General features: G+C 41.8%; 1 protein-coding gene across 1 annotated transcript in view; it reads right to left on the bottom strand.

Annotated features, from left to right (window-relative positions):
• Positions 1-23,586, bottom strand: part of col11a1a (collagen, type XI, alpha 1a) — a 77,992-nt gene that overhangs the window by 4,889 nt on the left and 49,517 nt on the right. The window contains 25 exon segments of the mRNA XM_018698274.2: positions 481-727; positions 831-884; positions 979-1,014; positions 1,110-1,163; positions 2,152-2,259; positions 2,991-3,044; positions 3,489-3,542; positions 3,847-3,954; positions 5,289-5,342; positions 7,836-7,889; positions 8,894-8,947; positions 9,052-9,105; positions 9,489-9,562; positions 9,565-9,595; positions 11,612-11,665; positions 12,224-12,277; positions 12,452-12,505; positions 12,586-12,639; positions 15,649-15,756; positions 16,025-16,078; positions 16,266-16,319; positions 16,834-16,941; positions 17,057-17,164; positions 19,676-19,729; positions 20,992-21,081. Of these exon segments, the coding sequence (XP_018553790.1) occupies positions 481-727; positions 831-884; positions 979-1,014; positions 1,110-1,163; positions 2,152-2,259; positions 2,991-3,044; positions 3,489-3,542; positions 3,847-3,954; positions 5,289-5,342; positions 7,836-7,889; positions 8,894-8,947; positions 9,052-9,105; positions 9,489-9,562; positions 9,565-9,595; positions 11,612-11,665; positions 12,224-12,277; positions 12,452-12,505; positions 12,586-12,639; positions 15,649-15,756; positions 16,025-16,078; positions 16,266-16,319; positions 16,834-16,941; positions 17,057-17,164; positions 19,676-19,729; positions 20,992-21,081 (1,828 nt within the window).

Genomic DNA, 23,586 nt, shown 5'->3' with positions numbered 1-23,586 from the left:
AATTCTGCTTAGAAGTAATTTACTGCTCATTTTCATGGCTTACACACTGTTGGATAAAGTGTTATCCTTATGCCTGTAATTTATGTACAACAACTCTGAGTTAGTTTTTTTCTCCACAGAAATAAAATGAGTGAAGATAAACCCGAAGTTGTCCACACTGCTGTAAAAATGTCTTTATCAGCCTTGTTGCTCCAGTTTGCATGTTGCAGCACTGAGAGGACTGAAGTCAGTAGGCAGATATTTACCAAAACAGACAGAAAGGCACAAGTTCTGCCACTGGTAAGTCCAGTTCTGTCTGGGCTTGGTCCTCACTGTTTTCAACAGGAGTGTATTTTTTTCCCCCTGGGTATCAGTTTGTGAAAGGAACACATGGGGAGGATCTATCGTGGTACAATTACTCCACTGACTTTGTAAAGAGTGTTGAGTGTTAATACACAGATCTCTTTCAGCATTAAACTCTCCTGCTTTGACTGGACTCACCATCAGGGAACTCTGGGTGGCACAGCTGTAGATCTTTGCATGTTCTGGCGGGGTTGTTCTGTGTGCCCATGGGGTACTTCATGCGTTCAATGTCCTGTTTGAGGTTGTTGAGCGAGCCGAAGATGTCCTCCATGCCCTCGCTGTAGTCCATGAAGGTACCTGCTGCGTCTGACTGCATGTCAACAGAGCGCTTGGTCTTCTTAGGGGACTGGATGGGCAGAGGCTGAATCACTTCACCTGGTGGGCCCTGCAGGAGACAATGCCAAGAGACAATATATTTTAGATTTGATATGAAAAGATTGACGTTAAGAGTTTGTACAGAGGCAACAGCAGTGGTCTTAAACACTCACAGGAGGACCAGGAGGACCAACTACACCAGTGTCTCCTTTTGGACCGGCAGGACCCTGGGAGAGACATGAATGGTAACATGTGATCCAAGCTGCATTTAACATACACACTTATTATCACAGTGACAATACAAACAGTGATTCTACTCACAGATGAACCCTTGGCTCCCTTGGGACCTTGAGGACCCTGCATTAGACAGAACATAAGCACAGCAGTTTGGCAAAGTCATTCTACGTGTGGTGTGGAATCTAAATGAATGACTGAATCAGTAGAAGACTTACAGGCAGACCAGGGGGGCCTGGGGGACCGAGAGGACCAGCAGCTCCACTGATACCCTGTGATATGATGAGATGAAAGCTGGAGTCAGATATACATTAAAGAAACATTAGAGACTAAAGTGTTATAGTGAGTAACTCAATAATCAGTGAAATGGAAAATGTAGAATACGGTGACAGAGGGCTGTTTGTTTATGAGCTGAACAGATGCATCATGGTAGGAAGTTTTTTTATGAACTGAGACTGAGATAAAAGCTTATTTTAGCATCAAGAAAAGGCCAAACCCTGAACTGGTTTTAGGCTTGAAACCAATTTCACAATCTCATGGCTTCATTTTGTCAGGAAGTAAAGCCAAACAATAGGAGGCCTATTTTCAGCCCTGAAATTGAAGTGGTAAACTTTCTTGGAGTCCTTGTGCTCTGACAAAAGGGGACATTACATTTTCATTAGGCTTAATCTCCAGATACTTAATCCAACCCATCACCTTAAATCACTAAGCCAGGGCAGGCCGGGCGCCACAGCAGGACAGAATAGCACATTCACTTATTCTACAATGTTTATTTAAAAATGGATGAAGCCTGTCTTCAGTCCTTTATCCGGATCAGGGTTCAACCTTTCACACTTCTGTTTCCTGTTTAAGTGGAGGGCTCATTAATTTCAATGTTGTAGTTCAGAGGGAAACTCTCCTCCTGTTTTTCACAGCACAGAATATGATATTATCACAAATCAGTTAACATATAAATCTGACCACAATGGAAACAAGTTCTCTGCAGAGAACTAAACAGTTTAAAGGAGAGACCTCAGAGCTGTGTTTATACGCTTTTTCTACATTTGAGTCATTTGAATAAATGAGGCTTGAACCGACAGAATGTTTGCTCACTGTGAACATGGTGACTGAGGAGATGTAGCACTGCAGTGTCTCAATGGGTTTTAGTCAACAGTAAATGACCATGGCATGACTTGTGGCCACAGTGGAAGGACAAATGGGCTAAAAAATGGCACCAGTTCAGTTCAGGTCAGTGTGGGAATGGAGTCATCAATCACTTACACTGTCGCCCTTGCCACCGGGAGAACCCTGGGGCCCGGGCAAGCCTCGGTCTCCTTTCTCTCCTTGCTCACCGGGGGGTCCGATCAGACCAATCAAACCTGGGTGACCCTGCAGGGCGAAAACAAATGTGCACACACAAAGACCGATCAGAGATTACAGCAACGTCCCTTTGTGTGCTCAAACTTTAAAGCTACTGCACACACACGTCTGACAAGAACAAAACTGCTTTCTTCCACAGAAATGAAACACACATGGGAAGCTGTGAAGGGTGAAGTTTCATTATAATACAAATCCTCAGGGAATGTAATTGAAATGTCTCTCCTGCAATATACAAAAAATAAAAAAAAAGATTCTGTAGAAATGCACCAGGCCAATTCACAACACAAAGATGATGACTTTGAAATAGCAGAGCTGTGACCAGGCCGATGATTTGACAGCATTAAAGACGCACAACACACAACATGGTGCATCTGTTGTGTGCTTTTAAACTGCTCTCTCTCAAACCATCATGTCAGTGAGTGGGAGGCAATTTAGATAGAGTAATGTGTGCTGTCTGAATATCCTTTGCAGTTATATTTCACAGGCAAATTTGACAGTGGCAGCGAAGAACAGATTAGACAGATTAGAGTGATACATCACTGCTGCATATTCAGACCTGTTAAGAGGTTTTCTCTTATAGCAGCAAAAACTCATTTTGTTTCCTAAATGTTAACATAAGCTTGCACTGGTATTAATGCTGCTCTGTAATTGTAAAAGATGCGTTGCTCTGTGCAAGTCTGAACCAAGATCACTGTCCAAAGGTTCCTGTCTCTGTTTTCAGTTCAAAGGGCTACACTCACCTTCTCACCCTTGGATCCAGGGTCACCTTTCAGACCAGGAAGACCAGGGGGGCCCTGAACAACAATAGCAGAGGTTAGAAATCAATCAACAGGGTGAGGAAAAGACAAAAAACTTGAAATAAGGAATGAGACAATACAGACAAAGAAACATGGTACAAGGGAGAAAGATGAAAAAGGCAAGAAGTGAGAGTGAACAAAGAAGAGGCAGAAATCATCAATTATATAGAGAAAAGCAAAACTGGGGACACGCTTTTTGAGAAATATGGAAATCCAAAGACAGGTGAGATGTTCAAGTCTGTATGGTCAGTACAATGAGACTGTGAGTCTGACATAACCTAAAGAAAAGAAGTAAGGGGAGTCTTCTAGCCTCGCTCTGACAAAGGAGAAAAAATATGCCTTCCAACAACTCTACCTGGATAAATAAATACTGAGAGAGAGAGAGAGAGAGAGAGAGGAGAGAGAGAGAGAGAGAGGGAGAGAGATCTTATGCATACTAACCATGGGACCAGGTGGACCATCTTGTCCTGGGGAGCCTGGCAGTCCTTGTTCACCCTGTAAAAAGCCGTTCAGTTGTAGTGAGCATTACAGCCTGCTGTATTTTCTCCGGCCTGCCATTGATTTCCTGTGCTCAGCTCGATGATTAATAGCCCAAACAGGGAAAAAAGTGTGCTGGAATAAACAAGTGAAACTAAAGTATAAGCCAAATGGGAGTATTGATTATTCCATGAAGTCCATCATCATACCTTAGCAGGACTACTGTGTGTGCTCAGTGTGGGTGTGTGTTTTAGTCTGAGCATGTGTAAGAGTGCAGCTGAATGTGTGTGTAGCTTGTCACATTGTTGTAGCTCAGACTTACAACGGGGCCAGGGATTCCACGTAGACCCTCTGGACCAGGTTTTCCTGGTGGTCCCTGAGGCCCAACCGGTCCTGTTTTACCTGCTGGTCCCTCTGCACCGGCCTCACCCTGTTTGTGGATAAACAAGTGTTGTGAAAGGCTGACTCTGGCTAAACAACATGGTATTATAATAAGACTAATGAAGTGCTCATTTTCAGGATGACCTGTATCTTTAAAACCAGAGTTCACCTCATGTATATTATTAATATGTTTCAATCAAAGCAAAGCAAAGACATTTTGAGGATTATTGTTTATCTCTGATGGTGTCAGGACAAGACACAGCCAGTCACTGAGGAAACTACGTAAGATATTACCACTTTGAAATTAAGATGGTCTTTACATACTGTAAATAATCATAATTTGTAATATTTGGAATGGTGCAGAATAAAAAATCAGCTCCAACGTCTGCAGAACATAAACAGTATTTTTTATCAGAATTCATCTGCAGCCTACTTTTAGATTTAAAAGATGCTGAGACAGTATCACTGTGTAGAGGCAGTGTGTAGATCAGGTCAATGGGGACAAGTAAACAAGAGTCTGAGTTTTCAGATGAGGCAAAGGCCTCCTGTTCCTCCAGATGAGGGTCACAACAATAGATGGAGCAACATGCTGCTGTGTTTTCATTTAAAGTACATGATTACATTATTATTAAAATGTGCCACAGCTGACCAGCTGTAAACTGAAATACACGAGTATGCACAGAGATGGCACGTGGAAGTAAGATATCAAGTCAGAGCTGCAAGGTGTTCACAGATTGCAGCTGCTTCACTGAGGTGATTATAACCATCATGTGTTACAGCTGTCATTCTTTCAGATTTTAAAGACGAAGAAGACACAACAAAAACTAAAGAAATGTAGTACTGTGTAGAAATGTTTGTTATCATGTAAACTTCTACAGTCATACTCATCTAACCAGTGGAATAGTAAAGAAAAGAGGTGTCTTTCTGAAGTAAATGTCATTTGTATGCAGCATGTAGCTGCTGATGCTAATTGATTTTACCTTTATACAAAGCAGCAGAACAAATGTATAGATTTAGAAACTGGAGAGAACAGGGGATTCAAAACAAGCACAAACTCCAGAGAAATTTCACTGAGCTCTGATTCACACTGGGAGAGATGGGCATGGTGACTGTGAATACCTGAGGCCGTGACATAAATAGCGTTGACTCCTTTTGTCGTCTTGAAATTAAGCCACAGCACAATTCAGGAAACAAGTGAATCTTAGTTTTACTCAAATAGGCTGCGTCCATAAATCTCCATCTCATCTGTGGTGGAAATTAAATTACCTCTGCCTTTTGTGCTTTTAATTCAAGAGGGGGAACAAGGAGAGTATGATGATGGGGAGGACAGCCGAGGGACTTGCTGCGACACCTCTACTGCAAAGGATGAATTGATTTTGTTACCTTAGCGCCCTTCTCTCCTTGCCTGCCCTCTGCACCTGCAGCCCCTGGAGGTCCCTGAGGAGGAGGAGGAGGAGGAGGACAGGACACTGCGTTAGCATTTCAACACAACATCAACACGCACCAACTGTACCAGACTGTAAACAAGTCAGTGTTCTTCATTGACCTCAGTATTTCAGAGGCTCCACAGGACATAAGAGAGCAGAAATACATCAGTTATGTATCTGTTTATATGCTGATTCATTTCTGTCATGTATGCTGTAGAAATGTTCTGAGGGATGATCTCCACCACAGATGTAGTCAGGTCATCTCTACAGCCTCACTTCACCTGTATTAGATTTCATTCTGAACACATGTCTTGGCAGGTGAATACCTGGTGGCTGCTGTCTTTGAATAGGGAAGACAATCCATTGTCCTTGGATGTGCACTACTTCAGTTATGTCAAGATCTATTTAAATGACTCCGACCTGCCTTTGTGTGGCCATGAAAACATACAGTCACACAGCCATGTAAGAACACATACAGTGTCTGTCAGTCACGCCCGGGGGTCAGCAGGTTGTTTTTTCTTTCTGGTCAGGATCTTTCAGACCCACAACCATTTCTTTCAACTCCACCTCCAGTCGTCCCTCTTCAAAACCGCTCTCCATCCAAATTGCACTCTGATCTGGCTGACTGAAGCCTGCATGCTATCAACTGAGAGCCTATAATGTGAGCTCTCCTTCTGTCTTGGAGCTTTCATCTTCTCCTGATGTGTACCTCTCACTGATGGTGAAGAGGCAGGCTCTTGATCAGCACAAAGAGCCAGCTCAATTGGAGAACAATATACAGCAGCTAGAGTCAGTGTGGTAGATGTTTTCTTCTTTTCAAGGTTTCCAGCTTTTAGTTGGCTCTGCAGCATCAGGTGTACAACACGCCGTTTATTACTGTTCTTCATTACATTAAATTGCTCCCAGTCACTGAGAAAAGATAAAAGGGTAAAAAACTGAAGGAGTGACCTGAACCCAAATAAAAAAGAATAAAAGCAGGACGAGGTTAATAACTTATTCCATATTTCTTGTTTCCAGAAGCAAAGCGGAATACATTTCCAGTATTAAGGCATTATCAAATCAGATGAAACTAAATTTGCGGCTACGCTAAATTGACTCGTTCAGAATCAGGGACTGTGCTGCAGAGAGATTAAAGGGCTGCTGCACATTTCTACAGGCAAAATGCTGAGAAGACACAAAACAGATCCTAAACAATCCCAGCTGGAGAATTATCATTCAGAGGAGCAACCTGTGCTGGATCATCTTAGGTCCCATTTTTTCTAAGTGAGTTAAGAGCCATGTGTGATAAAATAGCCCTTTTCCTTACCATAATCCCTAGGCCATTTAGGTGCAGCATATGCTGATACCAGGCTAAATACTCAGAATGTAAATTTCATCTGCCACATTAGAAAAGCAATCAACCCCTGGTTTAAAAATGCATGACATGTTTTCTTCCCATTGGACTGAGCCTCAGAGTCTTCCTTTGAAATGCACTCAGTCACTTAATATTGTGACTTTTCTTTCAGATTCAGGAGAATAGCTGCTCATTTTCATGAGGACTCGGAGCTTCACTTCATATTGGAAATATGTTAATGTTCGCATCTAAGATGTGCATTCAAAAAGCAACTGGCTTTGATATTTCACACAGTTATTTCAACCTCATAAAGAAGATCTCCTGACTGGACAGAGTGAGGATGGACATCAAAGACATGTCAACTTTTAATGTGTTTAAATCTTTATACTTTATCTTCACTCCGCCCTGTAACTGAGAGTTTCTTCAAAGTAAAGACAGTTCCTCTGGTAATGCTCATCACACACATTTAACACATTCAAGGATTTAAGGTTTTGTCTCATTTCATGTTTTGTTGATGGGCAGCGCTTCTCTTCTCATAACCTCTTAACAACTTCACCACGTCCATGTTATGCCTTTGTTTTGCTGCAGCTGTCAGTCAAGCAGCAGTGGATCAATAATGTGTCAGACTTGCTACATCTCTCTCGCTTTCCTCCCACAGCCATGAGGACATAAATGAGTTTGGAACCTGCGGCTGTGTTTTTTCAGCTAGTTTTTGGTAAGCCTTTTCAATTTCTTGCTAAGAAAAAAAAAATTGATTCATGATTTTCACATCCTGACGTTCATCTCTCGATAGGCTTTGAGGCGGCTTTTCTTTGCAGACAGAGCAACGCCTTAAATCTCCTACTTTGTTTTCTCCACTCTGCTTTTAAAGAAAATGAATCTCTCCTGCTTTACTGCCAAGATTGAGTTGCTGAGGAGGAGGAGTTGTGAGGCGAGGCAGGATACAGGACCATTGACTGAGGGGCCAGTGTACAATGCCAAGGTACGCACTCCCTTTCACACTGACAAGAGCTTTGGTCATCAAGAGATTTCAAATCAAAACAGATCAAACAACTTGAAATTATGACATGCAAACAACAAGACCATCAGACTGATCAGTCTTGGATTACTGCTGGAAGCAGACCAGTGATGCATACACACAAATACTGCAGTAAAATTAGTCAGACTTACTCTCTTGCCAGGTGGTCCAGGTGGGCCAGCTTCTCCTGATGGACCTGGAGGTCCCTGAAAACAAGCAGGGAAACAAGACAAGCTATTAAAACACAATCAAACAGAGTCAGTGCTGATTCTGATGAGAGCACAGGCTGTTTCCTGATATCTGCCAAAATGACATAAACACATAGAACATATTGACATTCAGGGAATATTCAGGATAGTCCAGAGGAGTTCAGCCAAAACCCAGAGTTGGATGAGCTGCTGCTCTGCCTGAAATGATACATGGTGTTCTCAGCGAGACACTTTCATCCAATTATCTCTCAGTTAATTGCAAGCAATCAAAGCAATTTTTACCATTTCCATTAGCAAATATACACAATACTAAAAGTGAAGACAGAGTTTTTCAGCTGGTTTAAAGGCTGAGTACATGGATACATATAAATATGAATAAAAGGAGGATGTACAGTATACTTTATGTTTTCCTGTCAAAGAACACTGAGCCATTAAACACAACTGATCATATTTTAATATATTCTAAAGACTAGTTTCCATTTTCAGCATGCAATCAGAGTTCACAAACAAAAATTCAAATATGTAACATTCATGGAGTAAATAAAAGATTTTCTGTGTTTTTCTTTGGCTCATTTACATTCATAAATGTTAATAAGATGTGATTCGTTGCACTTTACACAAGGCCAGCACATTACTGTTTGGCTTTTATATCTAATCATACTTAATGAATCTGCAAAGCAGAAAAGTCTATTTACCCTACACCAGAGAGTATGAAGTAAATATCATGAATTAAAATGCTGCAGTGTAAATCATTTACTCTCTGGATATAATTACAGATTTTACTGCAGGCAAACTGGTGGCAGACCACTACATTATAAAACAAACATAAACAAGAGACATTCATCCTCATTCACACACTGACAACGATGGCTGATTCTGTAGATAATTAGATTATATTATGTGCTTGTTAAGTGTCCCTCAAGTGAACTGTGGACAGAAGATGATATATACTCATGCAGCCATTTGTTTGGTCCAAATACTATAAGGTGACAGCGACTTACCGGCTGACCGGCCTCACCATCCTCTCCCTTCTCTCCTGATTCCCCATCAGTGCCCTGCGACAAGGAGACATGCAGGTTAGATTAGTGTCTGACACTGGAAATATCTGTCCCACAGTACAGACACCTACATTTATGCTGCTTAAAGATTTTATACTTACAGCAACACCTGGCTCTCCAGGAGGGCCAGGGTCTCCAGGGAATCCAACAGGACCCTTTAAGAGAAAGAAATGAGCTGCATCAGTTTAAAAAAAGAAATGTGAGGTGCTGCTGCTGAGATAGGATCTCCCAGGGTATGGTTGGTCATTTAGACTGTGATTTAGTCCTGGTGTACCTGGTTACAACCACTGAAGGCAATTTCATGGACATAATGATGATGATGCAAATCCATGAGAAAAGGCCTCACTGTATTCCATTACCAGGCAGGCATAAAATATAATCTCCTACTATAAAAAGGCTTTTTAGCTCTTGAATATGTTTTAGGATAAAAGTGCCTGCCTCAAGGGTGAGGGGGACATTTCTTTTAAAGCCGTGAGCCTGTGTGACCAAGTGCTGGAAAACCTCCTCTGCAGGTTTGGAGAGTATTTGTCAGACTTACAGGGTTGCCCTTTGGACCGTCATCTCCAGGGGGTCCTTTGGCACCAGCAGGTCCAGCAGCTCCAGGGGGGCCAGCTCTCCTTTCTCTCCTCTCTCACCTTTGGGTCCCTACAGCAGTGGGGGGTGGTGGAGGGCATTCATTACATCAGTACCACAGGGGGCAGCATTTTTTAAGAGTCTGACACTGAACCGAACAGAGGATAAAAACTGACATGCTGGTCAGTGTGAGGACACTGAGAAGACTGCTGAGACATGAGCCTGAAAAGCATCTCCACAAGCTCTTAGATATGATGTTACTGTGTCTTTACAGCAGTGATACAAACAGACAGCCTCATCCCAACCTGTAGCATTTTAAGATTTCAGAAAATTAAGACCAAATTTCCCAATAAAACCACTCTCCCTGGTGAGAATAAATGTGTTGGTAATGATTTTCATATCTGCCTTTAATCCTCTTCACCATCTGTCATTGCCAGAAACGTCTCTGGCGCTCTTTGTGCTGACATAATGGTGCACTCTGCGTGTTTGGTACGATAAAGCACTTTTCTTTGTGGCGCGAAGGAATCCAGCAGATTCTCTGAATTGTGATTTGGTGTGAAATCTGCTGATGATTTGAGTTAGAGATAGTTCTGTATGTGCCTGTTGGCTGCTGCATCTGGGCCGTCAGCTTTTTCTATTGAAGCCACTGCTCACACAGACCATTCACCAGATGACAAAACCACATTAAACAATTGGCTGAAGGTAATAATGTAGTCGCTGCACTTCACTTAATGTTTGCACTATACACACACACACACTTAAGCTCTTTCTACAGTTTGGTAACATCTAGATCCTTATAGTGTATATGTATGAGTATGTGTATGTTTCATGTCTGTTTAATTCATCATCATCATTATTCTGTGTCTGTTTTCTTTAAATGTGACTGTGTAAGAGATAACTAACATATAATGAGATCTTTTATACTATAGTGCAGTCACAGTGAGTTCTTCTTGTTCTAGTACCAAAGTACTAATACAGGACTTTGATGTAAAAAGACAAAAAGTATGTGAAAGGTGTCAGACTGGGACTGAGCTTATGATGGGACCTAAGTTACACACTGACTTTGGAAATGTCAGTGACAGCAGCAGTTTGATAGGGAACTAGCAGGGGGCATTATGAATGCCTGTGATCACACACCCACTGGAAATAGGCCACATTTCAATCTTCTGTCTAACCTCAGAAATGATAAATGAGGCAACAGCACTAACAGGCCTGTCAATGATGGCTGTTTAGTAAAAGTTAAATTTAAAAAAGTTAATCAAATTATCATAAATCTCTGTCTGGCTATGGCACATGCAATGACATGGATCTGCTAAATTAAAATGCAGCTTGTAAATCTGTTCAAATGAACACTGACAATCAGTTTAACAAACAATAATAATATAATCACAACAATTTTAATACATGAAGGTGAAGAGAATTTACAAAACTTAAAAAGTCCTTTGCTATTGCCCCACTGGAGCAAAACAGAACAAATCACAGCTAAAAGCTGCACTCAGCAAAGTGTGTGTCTGGTGTTTTGATGCCAACTTGTTTCATGGTGACTGCAATCATTGTTCTTTAGGACAGAAGCACCAGGCATAGCCTCCTGGTAATTATGTCTTAAGAGTCTGGGAAGAGACTCAATTTGGCAGGCCATGTGGACATGGGGAGCAAAGCAGGAGAGCCATGCTGAGATGAACTACCAGCCTCAATGTGAGGAGCAATTACTTTCACTGTGATGAATACACAGTGTCACTCTGAGGAAAAAAAAACCTCCTCGTTAAATTGGATTTTGTTCTATATTTGCCTAAAGCTATCCATTAAGCAACTGTTTTCCTGGGGATAACCTACAAACGTGTTGCTGATGTTGCTGATACTGTTACCTAGCAAACATAAATTCTGCCAACCTTTGTGGTGTGTGCATTAAAGTAAAGTTAAGTGAAGTGAAATTACTTTTTAAAATGTTTTTCGGGGCGGAACCCCACAAGTATACAGGTGGTAAAATCTGAGAGTTTAATAGCACATGAATACACGAGGACATACAAACATAAAACACACACATTTTATAACTTTACACAGAGAAAAACAGAAACAGAGTTTACTTACCCCAGTTCCAGGCTCTCCAGGTGGCCCTGGGTTTCCGGCCTCGCCTTGCTCACCCTGTGGTTACACAAATGTCAGTGTCTGGACAGATCAACCTTCAGCCTCACACATGGAGAGTTTCTAGACTCAGATGCACCATTTCAACAAAATGTTACAACTTCTACACAACACCTCCATACTAGTACTTAACAGTGTTATTAATGTCTACAGAAGTCAGATATTTAACATGTCTGAGTCTACGACTGTAGTTGATTACAAGAGTATTAAAAGTTACTGTTTTCCAAGTGCCCTCTTAAAGTGTTTGTGGCCCTTCATGTTTCATATTACAGAGTCATTTCAACAGCCGTGGTACAGCATTAAGTATTTATACTGCAGCCGTCTGCCAAATGGCTGTAAAATGGACGAATCTTGTTGGAAGTGCTGTAAAATTGACATTAATAGTGTCACAGCACTAACTCAGACAAAAAGCCCGGCCATATGAAATGAATAGACTGAAGGTGGTAACAAAGAGAGTGGGCTGGAGGAGGTCGGCCGGCAGTATTTCAATCCCACTGCCCAACATCACGCTTGGCAGGCAGAGCACCTTGGGGTGCAATGTGGTGCAATGATGCTTACCTTCTCACCCACAGATCCCATGGGGCCCACACCACCTGGAGGACCTTGAGGACCCTGCAGCAGGAAATAAAGAAAGAGATGAGTCAGCATCTATTACCTTGGAAGAGGACTAATGGTGATATCCTTTGCAGTGTAAGGTGACGTAAAGCATCATTATGTCACAGTCCTTTTAATATGTAAGTTATATAATTTTGTGTATACATATTGTCACCAATTAGCCATACGTACATCAGCTCCACTAGGACCCTGAGGACCTCTGGGACCAGGGGGACCAGGAGGGCCCTGCAGAAAAGAGATACAGTGTTATTAAAATGTATTATACACTTATAGGACGACCTACATGAAGCAGATGTCTTTCTTACCATGGGGCCAACATCACCATTCTCTCCCTTCTCACCAGGAGGTCCAGGAAGGCCCTGAGGATGAGAAGAATGAATAAACAGTTACCTCATCAGAAAAGAAAATCATCATGTTGCAGACACGAGGTGCTGTTGCATGAATAAACGACGGTGTTCTTAATGATTTAAATTAGGTTGTTCTGTTAACTCCTGCTGGAGATTTAATTTGAGATTTGATTTGACTGCTGGAATACATTGTAGTGATGCACTGAGATATTAACATGCATAAATGAATTACTTGAATCTGTGTTTTAACTGCAGTCTAGTCTTATTATCTGTTCAGTATAATATTCAGTGTTGAGGAAAGTCAACAACAAGTTCACTACAAGATGAACCAAAGACCTTCACAGTTACTGCTGAGTGGTTGAACAGAACAGCACAATTTGGTGACCATCATTTCAATCCTTTAAGCAAATATGTTAAATATTGCAAAGTACTGCCCAGATAGACGGGCTGCAATAGATGCTTTAAGTGAGGAACTCAGTGAAGTACAGAATCAGATTTGTCCACAGCAGGGGGTTTAATCTTCTGTATAAATACTCAGATGACGTGAGAAGATTTTATTCAGCAATTCTGCGCCTAGCTCTGCAGACACGTGAGACATCTCCCCTCGTCTGTTTGCTCTCCTGTTTGCAGCTGGTGACTTGTTCATCGTCATTTACAGGCGCAGACACACCGTAGATCCTGCTCACTGATGCATGTTAAACCAGCAGCGTGGTCAAGACCTCATATGTGCATTTGATCCCTGACATTTCTGCCGGTAATTGCTGTGATTAAATTTCTGTAGCCTGCTTCACCCTATGTGTGTATGTGTGCATGAGTGTGTGTCTGTCTGCCTGTTCCTGATTCAGAGGCAGTTTGTCATCAGTGTTAGGTGTAAGGTTGTGAGGGAGGAGATCAAAGAACCCATTCCTCTACATGTGCTTACACAAACCTCAAATACTCACAATGCCAAGGGAAAAAACAAAGACTCTTGGCTCTGATTGTGTGTGTGTGTGTGTGTGTGTGTGTATTGCCCTACATCTAAGCGCTTGTGTGTTCATGCCCCCATTTGCCAGTATTTTTTGTGGATGCTATAAAGTGTGTGTGTAGCTTCATGCTGATTCCTCCCGTGCTGAGAAATCTCATCTGTGTAAAGGTCGCCTCCAGTCTGAGATCGTTAGCTGTGCTACTAATTATGCGGCATGGTAAATGTGCTCGATGAGGAACTGACTATCAGAGCAGGTCAGTCCATGCAATTAATGGAATCACGATGGGAAGTGAATTACTTCCAATTAAAAGTCCATTGAATTCAATCCTGCAGAGATGGGATAGTACCTTGGAATGATGAGCAGTGGTCTATGTAATTTCATCAAGACAATGACTCCAATCTCTGCAGTGAACTCTTAACGTGTTTAACTTCAGAAGCTGATTACTAATAAGACAAATAATTACTAACAAATAGGCTGGTACTGAGGGAAAGGTCCTACCTCGTTAGATTATTATTACACTGCTACAAAACATCATTAAGCATAGTTGTAATATAGATTGGTTTATGTGTACATTATTGTGTATTTTCAGTCGGGTAATGTTTGTGGATGGGCAGAATCAACTTAAGGACACACATCATGAGTAACATGAAATGCAGCATATCAAAAAGCATTTGCCTTGTACGCTCTGACTGGCCTTGTTGGTGTGTGTGAATTCTTTGAGGCAGTGTGGACATTTTGATGAGAAGATAAACTCTAACCCAGGTGCTGATGGAGGAAGGATGCTGCTGGTGAGTGGAGGTGAGAGGTGTAATCTTTGCAGGTCAAAGTCAGGTCACTGAACCATACACACCACAGAGCTGATTAAAGTGGTGGATACTGTATAGTGTAGGGTTGTGTGTCTGCTTTCATTTGTACTGTTTCATGGTATGGGAATGAATGTATCAGTGAGTGAGAGTATGACTGAAAAAATATATTGCAGTTCACTTTATTACAGACCTTAAGCAGCAAAAGTTTAGAAGCATTTAAAATATACGCTAGTGTTTGAGGATAAATATACACAGTGAATGTTTGGACCTGTGTGAGTGAGATAATAAGAGATGCATCTGTTTTATTGAAGTGCATTAAACTGACTGTGTTTTTTGTTCTTTCTTACATGTGCTAAGACAGCTCTACCTTTCCTACCAGCTGGTGACTGTATACAGTAATAATATTAGAAAGCAGTTAGTAGTTGAATGGCCCTAACCACTACCACAGTAGTGTGTGTGTGTGGTGCTGTCTGACTCGTCCTGTGTCGCCCATCGCACAAACCAGATGTGTGGCAAAAGCATAGAGCAGAATATGAACCACTGTATAAAGCATATAAAATGAATTTGAAGTTTCTGCTGCATGCCATTCCTCATCTGAAGAGTCAATCTCACCAGCTACATGTGGCTCAACAGGAAATGTTTTTTTTTATTATCTTTATGAAGCCAGGACTGCGGCTCATAGAAAACTGTATATTTTTATGCCTCAGAGATGACTTTCTAATCCCATGTGGCTGCTACAGGACCAGAGAAGAAGATATACTATCACCTGACAAGTGAAACAGTCAAGCTACAGAACAGTGGTAGAGACACTCAAGAAAACCAGCCAGAGAATATGACGGTGGCATATCTGGTCACAGTGGTAGGGTCAGTTGCTTTATACAGAGAATAACTGGTTATGTGTTAGAAATAAATATGGCTGAAACTGATATAGACAGAAATGTTTTATAAATTATGATAATTTGGCCTATTTCCCTCCAGAAGATGAAATATAAATGATCTAATCCCATTGCCATTTTCCTTGTTTCATATTATTGACATTTACTTTAGTTGTAAGTCTCGAGAACTTGAGATTCCTAAAATAAATTAATTATTTACACAATTCTCATTGACTGAGACACTATAATTGCATAAAAGATGGCCTCTTGTGTAATCATAGCTGCTTATGTAAAATGTAGACCTGCTATGTAGGGCATTATCCTAGAAGTGTTTACACGACACAAACAGGAAAACCATCTGTGAATGGGACTCACCTGCAGACCGATGGGACCAGGGGGTCCAGGGAAACCTCTGGGACCTTCATCTCCCTTCTGTCCAAACATACCCTGTTGACCTCGGGGACCAGGCTCTCCATCAGCTCCCTGAGAAACACATTGTGACCTTTAATCTCAAATTCAACATTTATGTTGATGTTATACTTTTCACTCATTTTTATATTTATTCTTATCACAAATTCATTAGGCATCGAAACATTCATATGCAGAAATATCACTGGTGTTTCTAGTTTGCATATCAGCTGCTTATTGTCCTATCTGACTACACTGTCTTCCTGTAGACGTTCATCCACGCGTCCATGGTCCATTAGAGCAGTTTCATCCATGTGAGACAGGACAGATGTGCAGTACTTACAGCAGGACCTGGGGCGCCTATGGGACCTTGGAGACCAGCTGGACCAGGAGGACCCTGAACACAAGAGAACAGTTAACTGATACAACATCCCAGACTGGTCACACAAATATAAGAGCACTCATGTTTATGTAAAACACAGGCTCACTCTTATTGTGACGACAGCATCTATGTAACATTACTGTGAATAATAGATGTAAATGTGTTTGGAGTGTATGAATGGACATTTATTTCTATAACACACCTGTTCTCCCTTGTCGGCTTTGCTTCCTTTCTGACCAGGCTCCCCAACCTCTCCCTGGGAAACAGAAACACACACACACACACACACACACACACAGATCAGCTTTGCTTCTTCTCTAAATGTCAACAGCTCATGAAAAATCATTGAAAACCCTCAGCTTAACACAAACAAGCATTCTCTGCACAAACATGGAGATGTATATTTTTTTATCGTCTAGTTAATTTCATAGCAAACCTCTGCAGTGACATATGCTTGGCAGCTCAATAGAACGCCTGATTGTAACCTTAAGGGACATAATGATTGCAGGAGATGAAACGAGCTGCAGTATTTCACTTTTAAATCTCCTCTAATTGCATTTGCTGGCACATTTGCTTATGAAGATGGATAGGCAAAAGTTAGGAGAAGAGAGAGACATATTTCCATACAGATGGCCTGAGTGTGAGCACGGGGACAGAGACTGATTGGCAAACTGGTTCACTCCAAAAACGTATCCCAGTTTGGGAATGGAGAGGAGGTTGTAACGGGGTCAGCAGGATGGGATGGATGGTGGTGAGTGTGGTTGACTGACCTTGTCACCATCCTCTCCAGGTGGACCCTGGGGTCCCGCAGGCCCAGGCAGACCAACAGGACCCTGGACACCGTCACGACCAGCTGGACCTTGAGGCCCTTTCTCACCCTGGAACAACAACAACATTTATTGAAATTATATTTTGAAAACATCAAAACCAGAGGTGAAGGTCAGAGGAGGGGAAGAAAAAAGAAGCTGTATGTGAGGAATAAAAAGCACTTACAGGTGCTCCCTTCTCTCCAGCAGGACCTGGGGGACCCTGAGGGCCAGGTCTACCGGACAGGCCAATTGGACCAGCTGGACCAGCAGGACCTCTCTCACCAGGAGAGCCCTGTGTGAAGAGAGGCATGATAAACAGTAACTATCATGAATAAAAGGCAGAAGCCAGGTTTGGTTTATTTGTGGAGAGGACACATATTTCATAGTTCTGTTTCTGTCCATAAATATAACCCCATATGCTGAACAACAACCATTAAGACGTCTACAAAGCAAGACCCAGCTGAGTTCTACTGCTAATGGATCAAAACACCTACATAGACAAACCATTTCCAGAGGAATACTGAGAAAACAGCAGGAGCAACACACAGTAACAGGTGGCTTTTAAGTTCTAATAAAGCAGCGCTGCTCCTTGAAAGCAGCCAGCATTATCTGCTGTCGGGGAGCTGACATCTCGGAGGCTCTCTGAGCTCTCAGCAGCTCACCCCTGCTGCTGAAAATGCATTTCTGAATGAAAGAGGCTGCTGCTGTGTATCAGTGCTCAGATACAGGAACTCAGTATTCACCTAAATCCATAAAACATGATGGTGAATGACACTTAGCATTTCTTATCTCTGCTGCACTGAGTCAACTCTCTGTTTACCTACATGCATACCGCCAAGACATGGCCTCACCAGAGCAGTGGAACTGCAGAGCCAAAGTTTTGTTTGTTTTCTGAAGTAAAGGCTGTGGGGTGTCTTCTGTCATTTGAGACACGAATCAAAAAGATACCTTTATGAGAGTGTGAGTTTAAATGTTGGAGGCTTTTTCACCCTGTGTGAAACACATAGCACATATCTCATTATTCATTCATCCATCCATCCATTATCTAAACTGCTTATCCATTAAGGGTCACAGGGTACACCCTGTATGGATCGCAGGGCCAACACACATATAGACAAACAACCATTCACACTCACATTCACACCTACAGGCAATTTAGAGTCACCAAATGCAAATTCACAGACACACAGAAAAGCCCCAGACTTGAACTGGGGCTTGAACCCTGTCGAAAGGCGACAGTGCTAACCAGTGCACCACCGTGTCACCCACATATCTTATTATCTCTCAGTTATTTTTGAAAACACATGGAAAGCAGTTATCACTGGTAAACATCATGTGAACACAGTCATGGAGGAGAGTGAGGGGGCAAAGAACATGATATCTCAATAATCTTGAACATGTGAGAAGCAACAAGGTCCCTAAGGTTAAGACAGTATTTGAACATATAGTTTACTATGTAGATATGCATGTTAATATGCAAATAGTTAACTAATATTTGGGTGCAGGTTAACTAGATTGTTACTTTCATGTGTAAAACCTGAACATAGTAAATCCGAGCTGTAATTACTGACGCTACTTTATTCTCAACATGTTCAATCAACATGTTTGCACACAAATAATATTTGCTACTTGTACTATAAACATCTCTAGTGACAATGATGTGGGACTATTATTATCGTTTCATATAAAGATTTATTTTTTAGCAGTTGATATTTTGTAGTGCATTGCTCTGAAACTCACACGTTGGTGCAAAGTGAAACAAAGCAAACAAGGCATGATGAGGGAAAAGAAAAAAACTTGGCGGTGACAGGAACAGCCAGAGATGTCATGCTACCCATACAATATGTTTATGAAGAGCCTCTAGAGTCGAGTGTAAGACCAACAGCAGGCGTAAAGTGCCAGGATACAACCTCTGGGACTGATGAGGGATGTGTAGGAACGACGCTTGGGATGACTAGACACTGTGACTCACCATATGGATGCTCTCCTGGCTGTGTGGTCTCGCTGTGTGTGTCTGTGTGTGTGTGTTTGTTTGTTTGTGTCTGTGTGCCAGGAAGCAATGGAGCAAACAGTCTCGATACCCAGCTACTGTAGCGCATGATTGCTTCAAAGACAAATCGCTGTGTGCACTGGAGACAAGATGAAATCCTGTGACGCTTTCATTGGAAAATTAATAAATAAATCACAGATGACGTGACCGTGATGGCTTAATGAGTTTATAAGTGTTACACATGTCCTTAGTTCACTTGGTGCGACTGAATTCATTTCCTGTGTTTGATTCAGCAGCTCTTATTCACCTTCACCTTCATCTCATTCCTGTCCTGGCTAAGAAAACTCTTTCTATATAGCTATAGTTGTGATGTCCTTGAGCAAGGCACTTGACCTAGCTGCTACAATGGAATATATAATAAATATCTGAAGAATGTGTTAGTGAGTATAAATTCATGGATGAGCAGCAGAGCTGCTGAAACTCAGCTCAAACCTTACTCAGGACCATAAAGGTCAAAACTAATAAACAGGGGTAATGTTCTCTCTTAAGGAAGGAACACAAACAGATGAATAGCTAGACAAAATATATTTAACAAATGTTTTTACATTTTTCCTGTTGAAATTATGTAACATGCCCTCTGGTGCTTGGCATATGCAGGGGCCACTAAAACACAAAATGTACTGTACAAGCCTCCACACTAATCAATAACACAAATCACATATAAAATGTCACAAAAAATCCAATAAAGTGAGGAAGGAAACCATTTTCTGAGAGTGAATTTCCCACAGGTACTTAGATGTCAGGTGTACTTACAACAGGACCAGGTGGACCTTGAGGCCCCTCTCCTCCCTTCAGACCTGCTGGACCCTGTGGAAAAGAAGAAAATAAAAACATGAGGATTTCCTTGACACAGCTGTAACTTTACATCAGCCTATTTATTAAATGCATTCGCTCCAAAGCTCTGCATCTCAACAGCTCCATCACCAGACACCAGCCCAGCCAGGACTGTCTGCCTTCCTTTACTGACTTGTCACTTCAGCCACACACCACTAAAAATATGCTTTGAGAGCCCTAAAACCTCAAAGCACTGCTCTAAGATATATCATCAGCTGTTGTCATTTTCATCTTGTTAGAACATGAAACAGAGTCCCAAAATACACTAGATGAGAAAAATTCCTCATGAAACATCCATGACAGGTAAATCACTGTGGATACTGGAGCTAAAGAGTGGTGGGATTTTATGGATGCATACATGCATGCAGGTGCACAAGTGTGTATGTGTGTATGTGTGTGTGTGTGTGTGTGTATGGATTTATTGAGTCTTGTCTATCTCACTCTGCACATGCAAGCTCTTGTGAAATTTGTTTTGCACATGCAGAGCTGTTTGTATAGTGTGTTACATGCATGTGTGTTTTCTTGTATGTTTGTCAATGCCTAAAGTGTGGTGTGTGTGTGTGTGTGTGTGTGTGAGTGTGTGCAGCTCCCTTGTGGGCCACAAAAGAGCACATGGCAGTGTGGGTAATGAGTCTCTGCTGGCTCAGGCTGTGTGCTGGAGTAAATTACAATGGCAGAAAACAATCAGTGGTGCTGCTGGCCTGCAGAGTCTCACTGACCTTGAGGATGCAGGCAGCACAACACTGCATCTCCCTACAGCCACCATTCCCAGCCACCACAGTCTAATTGCCAGCATTTTCCACTTAATTATTTATTAAGTAAATAATTCATACAGAGACAAATAACTTTGCTGCCTCTCCAAAAATGGTGGCACTGAAATATGAAAAACAATTCAAGTCCTTGAGTTAAACTGGGGAAAGATTTCACAAATAGTTTCCTAACCTACTTCTATAGCAGAGGCCCATGATGCACTGCAGTGGTTAAAACACTGGTGTCAGTGGTGGTGGAGCGATGCAGAGGCATGCCTGTTCATTTGTAAGATGTCGCTTTGGATTTCTCCTGCACTGGATTGATTGTTAGGAGTGAATTCCAAGGCTGGTGTCTCTAATGAAGTGAATAGCTCTGGATAGATGCCGGCTCATTTGTTATGTAGCAATGTTCTGTCACTTTCTACTAGAAAACACATGTAAAGAGAGGCTATGATGAATAGGTGCAGGTGTAAAGGGGGCTCTTACCGTGGCACCAGGTAGACCTCTCTCTCCTGGGAAACCTCGAAGGCCAGGGGGGCCGTCTTTACCGGGGGATCCTTGTGGTCCAGGGTCTCCCTTTACACACAATGACACACAGAGTTAGTGTGGTTCGTAATACAGTGTATCCATACGACAGCATAATAATTGCATTTTTCCTGTTCATGTTTTGTTTCATGAGTATGAAAAAACAAAGGGAACATTTCTTTTCTGTTCACCACTATTAGATTGGAGTCTGGAGAGCATCTCCCAGGAACCGGTTCGGTCGGTTAGGTCTTTATTTGTGGACCAAACTATGGAAAATGTGCAGATTAAATACAAATTGCTCATTTCAGATTTATTGAGAAACAAATTTTGGTTATACTGTATGAGAAGTTTGACAGTGATTCCGCTGTTGTATTTTTCCAGTTTGAAAAATAGAAGCAAAGATTTGTAACAGCCCAACAATCACAGTGTGTCTGGGTGAAGGAGAGAACTGTCATCTTTTCTACCTGAAATGATTCCCATCCGAGCAAAATGCCAACTGAGTTGAACCAAACTAGAGCACAAACTGTGGGCAGTGTCAGACTACGATAGAATTATTACTTTAAAATAAAAAGACCAGTTCCTCAAGCAGGTTGATACAGTTTAAGTGCCCACATGATAATCAGCTTTTACCTTTTTTATTCAGGAAACTGGTTTATGAAGAGCTCTAGAGAACTAATGTTCAAACTCTGACCCTGTCATATGAGGCTGCTGTCACAGGTAAATCTTTGGTCACAGAAATTTGAATCTGTAAATTGCTGTTCCATATTCAGTGTTGAATTGAATTACTTTGTGTTAAATAACAAAAAAATTAAGTTTCACTTTCACTTTGCTTCTCTCCTCACACTGCCTCAGTCATCAGTCATTTAAACAGTAAAACAAACATTGACAAATTCAGTCTTTGAAACAGCAAACTGAGAGACTGCAACTTCACTGTTTTAGATTACTCTACTGTTTTTGTTGTTTGAAACTGAGTTATCCACATTCTCAAGTTTTAATGTAACTTTATTGGCTGTGAAGTGTTGAATTGGTGTTGGCATGGTGTCGATAGGAGTTTGCAGAGCCAAAGCATATGACAGCTAAATCTTGTATTTGAAAACTGCACCACACTCAGACAAAAGCTTGTAAATCAGAACATAAGAAATTTAAAGATGTTTAACATCTGCCTCCTCTGAGCCCTCTGAGTGAAATGTGTACATGCAGGTATGTTTCAGTATTTAACTATTAAAATAAAGTTCTACACTACAGACCTCACAGCTGAGCCAGAATCTGCTCTGAATGAAAAAAAAAAAAAAAAAACTGAATACAGATTGAAAAGCACATGACAAACAAATATCATAATATACACTAATGGCTTTGCACATCCCACCAGGAACAGAAGTGTGCTTGTTTTGTAGCTGATATCCATCTTAATGGGCCATTAGCTGCAATTAGTTTGAAGCATGTATGTTTTCTGTGGAATCATTAGCACTGTCACCACACAGTCAATGAATGAGCCTCAGCTCTAATCAGAACTAGTGCGATGTTGCTTTCAGTCATAGCATGAAACAAAGAGATGACAGTCTCTTAAACTCAGTGTCTTTAGAGAGAAGTGCTGCTTAATGGATAAAAGCTCAAATGTTTAAAAAATCAGTGGGCGACTCCACATAACACCGACAACATGTGGACAGAGATCTTTGTTGACAGTGACAGTTTGCATGCCCTCCATCCTTCCCTAACCTTCACCTCAGACACTGAACTAACTCTGAAAGTTCCTTTGTATTCTAGCTACACAAAGGAATAGTGCCAATAGTTGCAGGGCAACCTTATTTATTTCCTGATTCCTTTTCTACACCACAATCCTAAAACAAGGACATTTGACTTCAGAAAAAGTTACTTCTGGCTTTGTTCTCATTTCTTTCGTATTGGCAGGCTGACTTTATCTGCAAACAGGGAGGCACAGAAGAGTGGGCTTGAGAGGTATAAGAGGATTTGGGCTCTGCTGCCAAGACCTCCACAAAGTGTCCCTGGCATACTGATGCACAGGCCCGAGCAGAGTGGGGAGGAAAGTGGGTCTGTGAGTGGCGAAGGGTTTGGAGTTAGCCGATGGACCTGATTAAACTGTCTGCTTGGGGAAGACAGGAAGAAAATGAGAGCAGGAGACATGGGGGACGTGAGGGAGGGGATGGGGAGCAGGGGATGCTGAGTGGTCCTGAGAGTCAGGGGGTGGTTTGGAGTAGCCCATACTTCTATAAAATGGCTGCTATCTGCTCCTAATGGGCACTCAATTGGCGGGCAGGGAGGGCCGGGGAGGGAACACTGCCAGACACTGCCCAAATCTCAGCCACTGTATCTTCAGCAGTCACTTGCTGGAGCCTTGTGCAGCTCAGAGAGTGATGGTGAGACTGTGTGCTCTGGTTTCTGGCTGAATTTATTGCTACAGATTTATTCCTGGTATCTCCCAGTTTTATTTAAGCAGTCCAGAAGTCTATTGAGCTTTGCATGCCCTCAAGAAATATAACTGCTTGTGAATGCAGCTGGCTCAATCTGCAAAATCAAATCATGTACAATAATTGCAAC

Source organism: Lates calcarifer, linkage group LG24 (genome assembly GCF_001640805.2).
Source record: "Lates calcarifer isolate ASB-BC8 linkage group LG24, TLL_Latcal_v3, whole genome shotgun sequence".
Lineage (NCBI taxonomy): Eukaryota > Metazoa > Chordata > Actinopteri > Centropomidae > Lates > Lates calcarifer.
The sequence above is the reverse complement of the archived record's forward strand: the minus strand, read 5'-3'. Positions and strand labels throughout refer to the sequence as shown.